At 37.8% G+C, this 11,182-nt stretch overlaps 2 protein-coding genes across 2 annotated transcripts in view; one reads left to right on the top strand and one right to left on the bottom strand.

Moving 5' to 3' along the window:
- Positions 1 to 244: 244 nt before the first annotated feature.
- Positions 245 to 10,361, top strand: cog2 (component of oligomeric golgi complex 2). Its single transcript, XM_048204809.1, has 18 exons — positions 245 to 450; positions 1,090 to 1,251; positions 1,400 to 1,465; positions 1,551 to 1,631; positions 1,715 to 1,815; positions 2,342 to 2,450; positions 3,339 to 3,518; positions 3,703 to 3,827; positions 3,939 to 4,065; positions 4,182 to 4,321; positions 7,365 to 7,426; positions 7,624 to 7,775; positions 7,850 to 8,032; positions 8,121 to 8,193; positions 8,296 to 8,438; positions 9,142 to 9,281; positions 9,391 to 9,571; positions 9,658 to 10,361. The coding sequence occupies exons 1-18, from the start codon at positions 394 to 396 to the stop codon at positions 9,763 to 9,765; spliced, it is 2,190 nt and encodes a 729-aa protein (XP_048060766.1). The 5' UTR covers positions 245 to 393; the 3' UTR covers positions 9,766 to 10,361.
- A 378-nt stretch (positions 10,362 to 10,739) lies between these two features.
- agt (angiotensinogen) overlaps positions 10,740 to 11,182 on the bottom strand; it is a 4,169-nt gene continuing 3,726 nt past the window's right edge. Inside the window, exon 5 of the mRNA XM_048204815.1 lies at positions 10,740 to 11,142. Coding sequence (XP_048060772.1) covers positions 10,966 to 11,142 — 177 coding nt within the window. The 3' untranslated portion in view covers positions 10,740 to 10,965. The remainder of the gene's footprint in view (positions 11,143 to 11,182) is intronic.

Raw genomic sequence — 11,182 nt, 5'->3', positions numbered from 1 at the left:
CTTGTAGCAGTATTTATCACTCTGTATTTTTTATTATAACGCCGGTTACATAATAGGAATAAAACACATTTATGCACTGGGCTATGCACGGTGTAAAATACGCGTGCTTACTTAGCTGGGATTAATTTGGCATTAAATGAGTGATCATCATTGGTTTGTGCATTATAGTTATGCTGCAGTACCGATTGTAGTCAATTGGGCGCTATTTACAGACAGTCTCCCTTTCGGAGATTGTAGGGTTTTGTATTTTCCACCTACTCGTTAGCGTGTGCCATGTTTGCGGAAGTTGAAGCGATTTCTCTGTCATTTGAAACGAAATGTAGCAAATAGTCTTCACGTTTAAAAAAAATACGTTTGCCGATTATTTTGTTTGTGGTCCGTCCTAAAAGAACGATGACCTTACCAAAGGGACCCGATTCTTTGTGTTTCGACAAAGACGAATTTATGAAGGTGAGTATGCTGTTATTAAATGTATTAAATAAATAGAGCCCTGTATTCAGCTGTACGGTAACTAACTTGATTAACCAGTTGTTTATGATTAGTTTGTGTGTTGTATTTATATTTTGAAGTACTGCTTGAGCAAGTTAACGCTGTTCAGACTTTACGGACGTTATGTTTGGGGCCGCAGAGACCCAAATGATGAACACTTGCAAATAATAAGAGACGTTTAGAAATTAATTTCTTTTTTTTTTTACCTCTTCCGGCGCTTTTATTATGTTCATTTGACTTAACACATTCGACATGAATTATTAAATCTTTAACCCTCACAAATTCTACGTGCTCTTTTCAAAAATGTGACTGTGACTTTAAAAATGAGTGAACTTTTACAGTGTGTACACTAACCAAAAACCTTACATAGAGACCCCTATGTAATAACATTTTCCATGGAGGACAGATGAAGCATGTTAACAAGTTGAAATTTATGTTTAGAATCAGTTCTCATATGATTATGAAAAGTCATGAAATATCAACTTGACACAGAAGTATTTCTTAACTGTTCTTCGGTTTCTTAGAGTGTTTGAAATCATTTGACACCACCTTTCTGCCTGATGGCTTTTTGATGTCAAATATTTGTACATTTCCATGCAGGATGATTTCGACGTGGACAAATTTGTGGCTGATTGCAGAAAGCGTGTCCAACTGGAGGAGATGCGTGAAGATCTGGAGCAATATTACAGACTCCTCAAAACAGCCATGGTCGAGCTTATCAATAAAGACTATGCGGATTTTGTTAACCTGTCCACCAATCTTGTGAGTCTTTCTGCTTTTTGAACAACATTATACAGCATTTTCAGCAGAGATGGTGTTCTACCAAAGATTGTGTGTTTTGATTTTTGCCACATACTTTATTAGCGTATTGTTTCCCTGAGTGACAGAAAAGTATGTATCTGTGTTTTAGGTTGGAATGGATAAAGCCCTCAATCAGCTCTCTGTTCCTCTCGGCCAGTTACGTGAAGAGGTGCTGGTAAGTGCTTAACACTTCGCTGAATACTTTTGGATTTGCCATATTCCATTAAGCCATCATCTAAGTATCTTCCTCTCATGTACAGAGTTTGAGATCCTCTGTGAATGAAGTTATTGGAGCTATAGACAACCAGTTATCCAAGCAAGATGACATTCAAAAAAAGAAGGTAAGTCATGGTGCTGAAACTTGTACATTTTATTGTAAAGTAAACCACTACGCACATGTTATCCAACACTGTGTCCTCTGTAGCTCTGTGTGTTAAGACTCATCCAAGTTGTGAGATCAGTGGAGAAGATTGAGAAAATTCTTCACCAAAACACCAAAGATACAACGTCACTTGAGACCAGCAGGTACGTCAAGTAGACAGAAGAAAAAATTAGACAAATATACTACCGTTCAAAAGTTTGGAGTCAGTACTTTTTTTGCTTTTTTTATGTTTTTGAAAAGACTCTTATGCTCATCAAGGCTGCATTTATCTGATCCAAAATACAGTAAAAAGTGTAATACTCTGAAATATTATTATAATTTTAATATATTTTAAAATGTGATTTATTCCTGTGATGGCAAAGCTGAATTTTCAGCAGCCTTTACTGCAATTTTCTGTCACATGATCCTTCAGAAATTATTCTGATATGCTGATTTAAAAGATATAAAAGTCTTTGTTGTCCCTTTTGATCAATTTAATGTGGTGTTACTGAATAAAAGTATTCATTATTTAAAAAACAAAAACCTTTCTGACCCCAAATTATGCAGTAGTTTTACAAATAAACTTCTTTTGATAAATGACTTGTTGCTTAAAGAAAAGATTCTGTTATAATTTTGCATTCTGTATTACACTTACCATTGTACATGAACAGCTTGCTCTTTGTTTTTAAGTCCTCTTCTGGCAGGTCAGATCTTAGAGCGGATTGCCACCGAGTTCAACCAGTTACAATTTCATGCGGTCCAGAGCAAAGGAATGCCATTGCTTGATAAAGTCCGCCCGGTGAGCTCCCAGTCTTAAAATAACCTATTATGTTTCTTGTTGCTATTAATTTCTCACTCTCATGTCGTTCCACACCCGTAAGACCTTTGTTCATCTTTGGAACACAAATTAAGATATTTTTGATGAAATCCAAAAGTTTTTTTTTTTTTTAATCCTCAATAGAAAGCAACGAATTTACCACATTCATGGTCCAGAAAAGTAGTAAAAACATTGTTAAAATGGTCAGTGTGACTACAGTGGTTCAACCTTAATGTTATGAAGTGACAAGAATACTTTTTGTCTGCAAAAATAAAACAAAAATAATGTTCAACAAATTCGTCTCTCCCCTGTCAGTCTCGTACGCAGTTGACACAGTGAATGCAGTTCAGTACTTTCGTGTTTACGTCCGAACGCCGGCTCAGAATTGTCTGGCTTCTGCGTCTGCATCACACGATCATGCATGTCGCATGCGTGTGATGCTGACGCAGGAACCGGCCAATACTGAGCCGGCATTCTGAAGTAGAACCTGGAAGCTCTGCAACGTAAAACATATTCTCATTGCTTCATAAAATTAAGGTTGAACCACTGTAGTCACGTTGACTATTTTAACAATGTTTTTACTACTTTTCTGGGCCTTGAATGTGGTAAATAAAAAAAACCTCTTGGATTTCATCAAAAATACCTTAATTTTTTGTTCCAAAGATGAATGAAGGTCTTACGGGTGTGGAACGACATGAGGGTGAGTAATTGCTGACAGAAATTTCATTTTTTGGTGAACTAACCCTTTAAGCTGGGGTAGGAAAAAGTATTTTTAACATCGAAAAAAATGTTACTTTACGTTTATACTTCTTAAACCTATAGTGAGATGTCTGTTTACTAATTTTGTGTGGGCTTTTTTCTGTGTTCCAGAGAATAGCAGGCATCACAGCTATGCTTCAGCAGTCTCTGGAAGGCTTATTGATCCAAGGCCTGCAGACCTCAAATGTAGATATCGTACGGCATTGCCTCAGGACATATGCCACCATCGATAAGACCAGGGATGCGGAGGCACTGGTCGGACAGGTCTTAGTCAAACCATACATGGATGAGGTAAATTTTGCATATCACTCAGATACGGCAATAGTCAATTCTAATTTGCGTAACTGTCATTATTAAGATAGTCACAATGTTGTGAGCTTTGCAAATACAAAATAAATGGATATGTAATCCAGCCTGCTATACTCTCCGTCTGTATATATATATTTCTCAACTGCACCTGTTGTTTATTTGTCAGGTTATAGTTGAACAGTTTGTCAAGTCCAACCCTAATGGTCTCAAGATGATGTACACAAAGCTGTTGGAGTTTGTGCCTCATCATTGTAGACTGCTGCGAGAGGTGACTGGTGGGGCAATCTCTAGGTATGTCTGCCATTCGCTGTGAATGCTTTACACAACTGCATTGCACCATTGTTGTCATATTATATACACAGCACACAGAATTTTAATGAGTTTACCCTTTTGTATGCCCAGCGATAAAGCCGACATTGTTCCAGGATACGACTTCCTGGTGAACTCTGTTTGGCCTGAGATCATTAGAGGTGTTGAGGAAAGAATCACTTCCCTTTTTAATCCGGGAAACCCAGATGCATTTTATGAGGTAAACGAAAGAAAAACATGCACCAGAATTGCTTTATTTTTTATTGTTCAAATCACTTCTTAAAATGGCATGGTACATCTCATTAAGTGGCTCTACTTGTGTCTGTTTGTCTGCAGAAATACACTGTCAGCATGGATTTTGTGCGCAAGTTTGAGAGGCAGTGTGGTTCCCAGGCGAGCGTAAAGAGGCTGCGAGCACATCCGTGCTACCAGAGCTTCCACAACAAATGGAACCTGCCAGTGTACTTCCAGCTACGGTGAGCATGACGACTCAGAAATCCAGTCAAAGCTGCGCCATTTCACTGCTTTACCTGTTCGTGAGCTAGTGTTCTTGGTCAATACAACCTGGATATCCTCTGTGACCCAGTTGTTTCCTGCACTGTGATATAATGTACTGTCAATTAATAGTAAACCCCCTAAAAAAAAATGTTCAGAGAAGCAGATTCTTTTAAATGTTTGTTGGTAACCTGCTTCGTGTAAACTTTGTGTCTGTTGGAAATTTTTTATTTGAGTCACTCATGATTTTTTGGAATTTCCTGTACAGCTTGGATTCTGTTCTTTGTGCAATATATTTAAAGAGAGATAACCGCCTTGGATATGAATCGATCTGTGTTTTAGGCTGGACAGTCTTTGCTCTGTGATGTTTGAGCATTACTACTCCCTGATTATAAAGTCCACTGCTATCTTAGTTTGTTTAAGCCAGTTAAGCCGGTATATTGTGTTTGCTTTTTCTTGGAATTAAGGTCTTGCAGTGAACTTCAGTATCTCTTGTGGTGTTTTTGTTTTATGGTTTAACATTTTGGATTTGAAATAATGTTTACTATTTACAGTTGTTATTGAACACTTTAAGACAAATACTGACCTAAAATATTCAGGTTAAAAGCTCTTTGTAAGTGGTGTTGAGGTATTTTATATTTCTTATTATCTTTGTTTTAATTTGATTTATATTTATTTTACCTGAACTATTATTATTATTAGATTTTTTTGAATATTTCAGATAAATTTATAAGTAATTAATCATTTAGTTAAAGGGTTAGTTCACCCAAAAATGAAAATTATGTCATTAATGACTCACCCTCATGTCGTTCCAAACCCGTAAGACCTCCGTTCATCTTCGGAACACAGTTTAAGATATTTTAGATTTAGTCCAAGAGCTTTCTGTCCCTCCATTGAAAATGTATGTACAGTATACTGTCCATGTCCAGAAAGGTAATAAAAACATCATCAAAGTAGTCCATGTGACATCAGTGGGTTAGTTAGAAGTTTTTGAAGCATCGAAAATACATTTTGGTCCAAAAATAACAAAAACTATGACTATATTTAGCATTGTATTCTCTTCCGGAATCCTTTCCATTGAATTGATTCCATTAAATCCTTTCATCTGTCGGCGTTGGTAATGCACTTTTACGTCGTTGTTTTTGGCGATTAGGACATACGCGACATGCACACTTACGCACTATTTAAAAAAATATAGCAATACCAAAATACAAACAATGTAGAATAGCTTGAATACAGCGTGCGTCTCCCTCAGACTGTAAATGAAGCTCGGGCACACCGGATAACACGTCAGCAGCGTCTCACATCAGCAGCGTCACTGCGGAGTCGTGAACCACACTCCGGAGCAGAAGGGGGCGGTAATGCACCAATAAGCTGGATGCCAACCGCCGTAAAACAGGAAAGAAGAAGAAGAAGAAGAAGCGGAGTCGTGAACGCGGATTGACAACAGACCCAGAAGAGAAGACAATGTTGAATAAAGTCGTAGTTTTTGTTATTTTTGGACCAAAATGTATTTTCGATGCTTCAAAAAATTCCAACTAACCCACTGATGTCACATGGACTACTTTGATGATGTTTTTATTACGTTTCTGGACATGGACAGTCTACCGTACATACATTTTCAATGGAGGGACAGAAAGCTCTCAGACTAAATCTAAAATATCTTAAACTGTGTTCCGAAGATGAACAGAGGTCTTACGGGTTTGGAACGACATGAGGGTGAATCATTAATGACATAATTTTCATTTTTGGGTGAACTAACCCTTTAATTGTTACAACTAAAAGATCAAGTGTAAATGTTCTCTGATGGCCAGAAAGATTGGTAAAAGTCTGATGAGTAAAAGTGCATTTGCCTTTGTCGCTCTGTTTCAATCCCCTATAATTCCCGTGCATCAGCCTATATGGACATCAGAATCACACACAGCCAATTATGGACCTGTGTCATGGATTATCCATTACCTGACCTTTTAGATCACAAATCGGTTGTTTAATGTTCTGTTTAATACAGAAATAGTATTTGTCAAAATCCTTGTGTATCCTGTATATTTTGAATTCTCTAATCCTCTCTTAAAGGATTAGTTCACTTTCAAATGAAAATTACCCCAAGCTTTACTCACCCTCAAGCCATCCTAGGTGTATATAACTTTCTTCTGTCTGAACACAATCTGAGATATATTAATAAATATCCTGACCGTCCGAGCTTTATAATGGCAGTGTGCGGGATCAAAGAGTATGAGCTGAAGAAAGTGCCTCCATCCACATCCATCCATCCATCCATCCATCCATCCATCCATCATAAACATATTCCACACGGCTCCGGGGGGTTAATAAAGGCCTTCTGAAGCGAAGTGAAGAGTCTGTGTAAAAAAAAAAAAAAAAAAAAAAATCCATATTTAACAAGTTATGAATTAAATTTTCTGGCTTTCGCCAGACCGCCTTCTGTATTCAAATTACGAAAAATACAGTACTGGCATCACATCAGTTAAGTTTTCCAGAAATTGAATAGGGAAGGCGTAGGACATAGCTTAAGCGTTTTGAACTGCAAGAGTTTTACACTTTCTGCATAAGAAGAATACAGTCTGCGGTGTGGCAGAAGCTAGATATTTTACTTCATAACTTGTTAAATATGGATTTTTTTATACAAATGCATCGATTTGCTTCAGAAGGCCTTTATTAACCCCCCGGAGCCGTGTGGAGTATGTTTATGATGGACAGATGTGGAAGGCTTTCTTCAGCTCATACTCATTGATCCCGTTCACTGCCATTATAAAGTTCTGATGCGTCAGGATATTTATTAATATTTCTGTGATTATGTTCATCAGAAAGACAAAAGTCATATACACCTAGGATGGCTTGAGGGTGAGTAGAGCTTGGGGTAATTTTCATTTGAAAGTGAACTAATCCTTTAAGTTTTAAGTCATTGCTTTTGAAAAAATGTATAACTGCTATGTAGCAGATGTTACTTTGAAATTATTATATTTATACAGCTGTCTTATGACTTTCTGGCTCGGATGTGTTTTTTAGGTTCAAGGAGATTGCCGGAAGTCTAGAAAATGCCATTGCCGATGGACTAAAGGCATCTCCAGGTCAGTCAGTGTGTTTGGATTAATGTAAGAATGAAAATGCCATGAACAAATCAACACCATGTTGACAGGCATGTGTGGTATTGCCTTCTTTATACATCTGCTGACCTGCTTTTTATGATAAATAAAGCTTTGACTATAACGATAGAGTAACAGATCATCACTGCTCACAATCTGCTCTTTGTGTTTGTGAACCTCAGCGGGCGGCAGCTACCACCTGCAGGTTACTGAGGTGTTGTGGAGCTGTGTGTGCAGGTGCTGGGCTGACCAGGTGTACCTGCCACCGCTTGCTCATCGGTTTTGGAAACTAACGTTGCAGCTGATCTCCAGATACGGCACCTTTCTTACAGAGGTAAAGCATTCCTGGCAGAAAGAATATGTATCATAATAGGGTTATTATTCATGTCATTTCTTTTTGTCTCACAGGTTCTAACAAAAACATCACCTCCAGAGACTAACAAAGATTCGGTAAGACCGCTCCCAAGCTCCGCCTCCTCCACATCCAGCCGCACATCACAGGATGCAGACAGCGAATCCAGTGGCCCCACCGTTTTGTCTACGAAGCAGCTTGTCTTCATTGCAGCTGATGTTGATAAGTTACAAGGACAGGTAATTCATGTTTTCATTTCACTTGGAGCTAAAGTCTCATTTTGATCTTATTTGCATCGAGTGAGGAATGTTTTCACCCTGTTCCCAGATTCCAGATATCTCTGAGATTATCAAGGCAAAATTGGAGGGTATTGGATTCAAAAACTTTACAGTCATTTCAGGTTTGTTCTGTTGAGTAAAAAGCCATTTCTGATGTTATGAGATTAATGCAGTTTCTAATCTTCTTTTGTAATGTGTTTTTTTTTCCCTGTTTGGTGCTCCAGAAGCCTTGCAGGATTCCAGGGCGTCCCTGTACAGCTGCATCCCCACACTGAACAGCAGAATGACTCAACATCTAACAGAAAGGAGCGTTCGTTTCCTGAAAAGCGCTTCAGAAGTACCACGACTTTATCGAAGGACCAACAAGGTTGAGTGCTCATGTAATATTAAATGTCATGCAGAATGAGTCAGTGAGTCAAGATCTGAGACAGGCTGGGAAAGGGAAAAAAACATTTTGATTGATTTAATTTTGTTTGATGCGTTTATAAATTATTTGGTTGACTTTTTTTCCGTAAAATAGTTTGTTAAATAATAGATTTCTCTAACTATTTGCTGACTCTATTTATTTTAAACAGTACTTTTTAGCCATCACCCTAATAAACTGTTCGACATGAAATGGAAATTCACACTTTTTATTTTCTAAATGCCTCCTGTTGACCTTATTTTAAACAATTTCATTTTAACTAAAAATTAATTAAATTAAAATAACTCAATCTTCCAATGAAACAACAGACTTGTCTCTGGTGATGTATGCCAGACTTCTCCAATCATTCATTTCGCTTCAACCTGCCCTTTTCTTAGAACTGACAGGAAGCTTGCATTCAGATCCGCCTCCATCCAATCAATAACAGATGAATAGAACCAAGTCCCGCCCTAATTTTTTTCCTTTTTCAATAATTTGTTTCACTTCGATGTACATCACAATATAGAAGAAAGTCTTTAGCTACTTCTGTTACATACTTTAAAAATCTGAAAGCACAAGCTTTGCTATTTTACATTTTCCTCTACATGCAAACGGGAAGATGTGCTCAGTGCTCTGGCCTGAACTTTGGTTGCTCTCTCATTAATAGGAAGTTCCCACCAGAGCCTCAGCCTATATGGACAATGCACTTCGGCCACTCCATCAGCTGGTCACCGACTCCAAAAATGTGGTGAAAGACTCCATCATCCAGGAGTGGCTCCGGGTCACGCTCTCAGACTGCACTCATAGGTACTGCAGAGCCATACTTTTATTATTCAAGAATGTCTAGGCTAACTAGTTTATTGGCAAAATCTAGATTGAAGATCTTTTTGCTTAAAAGGACCTCTGTATTTAATAGATATTTCGAAACCATATCGGACGTGCTGAGTTCAGTGAGAAAGATGGAGGAAAGTCTAAAGAGGTTGAAACAGGCTAGGAAAACAGCCGCCACCAGCACCGTAGGCATCAATGCAGGACCATCAGATGACAGTAAGATCCGCCTGCAGCTGGCACTGGATGTGGAGTATCTCGGAGAACAGGTTTGAACATAGTTCTTGATGAATGATTAGCGTCTGTTTTATATCAGGTTTGCTTTATTATACTTCTCTTTTTTTCCCTCCCCAAGATTCAGAAGATGGGTCTTCAGCCAAGTGACATCACCATGTTCTCTTCTTTGCTGGAACTGGTACAGGAGGCAAGAGATCTCGCCTCAACGGAGCAGACGGGGGCCTAAACCACAGTGGCCCCAGAGGGGCCAGATCAAAAATGGGGTCCAAAATGGTTCCTGATACAAATGCCTTCAGAACACATGGCTCAGTATCTGCTCCAGGAATGGTTTTATGGAGTCCTGTCATCCCTCAACTGTTCTAATAGCAGGTATATCGACCTGTCGGGAGACGGAGCACACTAAAAGATGATTTAATCTCTGATAAGTTATTTATTGTTGAACTATATTGGATAATATGGCCAGAAAAGTCATGTCATTTATGGTTCAAAATGAGGAGTTTGTTGTATGAACCAATCAGAACTCAACATATAAAGTGCTATAAGTGTCTTGTCATATGTGGTTACAACAAAGAATTGCACATGACGCAGGTGTTTGGCTTGAGTTATATCTGTCAGAAGTTGTACTCTTCAGACATTAGTTCTGGTAAACCTTGACAAATGGCATCAACAGTGCAAACGCTAAAGAGGTTTAATGCTGATATTACCTCTGTTTTCCTTAATTTTTAAAGAATATCAAATGGGTGTTGGAGTTTGTTTCACTGGGTAAGAATGGTCTCTATTAAAAAAGGATTTAACAATAAAAAATGAGGATAGTATGAGCTATTTATGAGTGCTTATGTGTGTCCAGAGTTAATTTGTTACTAAAATGGCCTTGTCGAACATTTAGGAAAGGTCAGTGACCCCCCTCGACTAGAAGTGTGTGTGTTGGATACAGTAGCAAAGGTTTTTTTAAATAGCATTTGTATATGTGCTTAAATGAGCCACTACTTACTGGCTAAAGTATATGTGGGTCATTGACATTACATATTTCATATTGTACAGTTGCTTTTATTTACAGGATTGTTGGATCATTCTGCATTTTTGGTTAAAAATTAATATTTCTCCAAAATGTGTTTTTTTTTTTAACAGCGCATAAATGGAGTTAATATGAAATATGTATAATGAATGCATCATTAAAAATGTTCAATTAATACGAGTAACTGTTATACATAGAAAAAACTCTTTATTAAACATTTTGAATTAGCAGACACTAAAATATAAAACATCCAAGTCCTGTTTAATTCAGATTGTCTAAGAAAATATATTACTGGTTGACCTTGACTTGATGCTATCCATTATTTTAATATACAGTTACTAGTTGAGTGGAAGCATTAAAACACTGTTTATATTGTCATATAATGTAAAGTCACCAAAACAGATTATGTTTTTAGGTTGTTGGATTGATAATTTTGCCGAGCATGAGTATGGCATTAGAGTTTCCCTCTACAATAGCAAAGAAGAACGGCCGGTTGACCATGACTTTGTGGGGATCCCTTCCATCTGCAGTTCTGTTCTGAACCTCAGAACTTCCCTCAGCCATCTCAAACACAACTTTGTTGAGGACCTGTGAGATAGAAGGAGGTACACAGCCTATAGATTACTGT

Source organism: Megalobrama amblycephala, linkage group LG10 (assembly GCF_018812025.1).
Source record: "Megalobrama amblycephala isolate DHTTF-2021 linkage group LG10, ASM1881202v1, whole genome shotgun sequence".
NCBI classification, from domain to species: Eukaryota; Metazoa; Chordata; class Actinopteri; order Cypriniformes; family Xenocyprididae; genus Megalobrama; species Megalobrama amblycephala.
Note: the sequence above shows the minus strand (reverse complement) of the source record. Positions and strands in the feature narration are given on the sequence as shown.

What these genes read in the sequence shown, in the direction of transcription:
- cog2 (XM_048204809.1), top strand. Translation starts at nt 394, where the DNA reads ATGACCTTACCAAAGGGACCCGATTCTTTGTGTTTCGACAAAGACGAA. An exon ending in ACGTCACTTGAGACCAGCAG is followed by an intron (nt 1,816 to 2,341) that starts GTACGTCAAGTA and finishes TTTGTTTTTAAG; the next exon opens with TCCTCTTCTGGCAGGTCAGA. An exon ending in ACGGCACCTTTCTTACAGAG is followed by an intron (nt 7,776 to 7,849) that starts GTAAAGCATTCC and finishes TTTGTCTCACAG; the next exon opens with GTTCTAACAAAAACATCACC.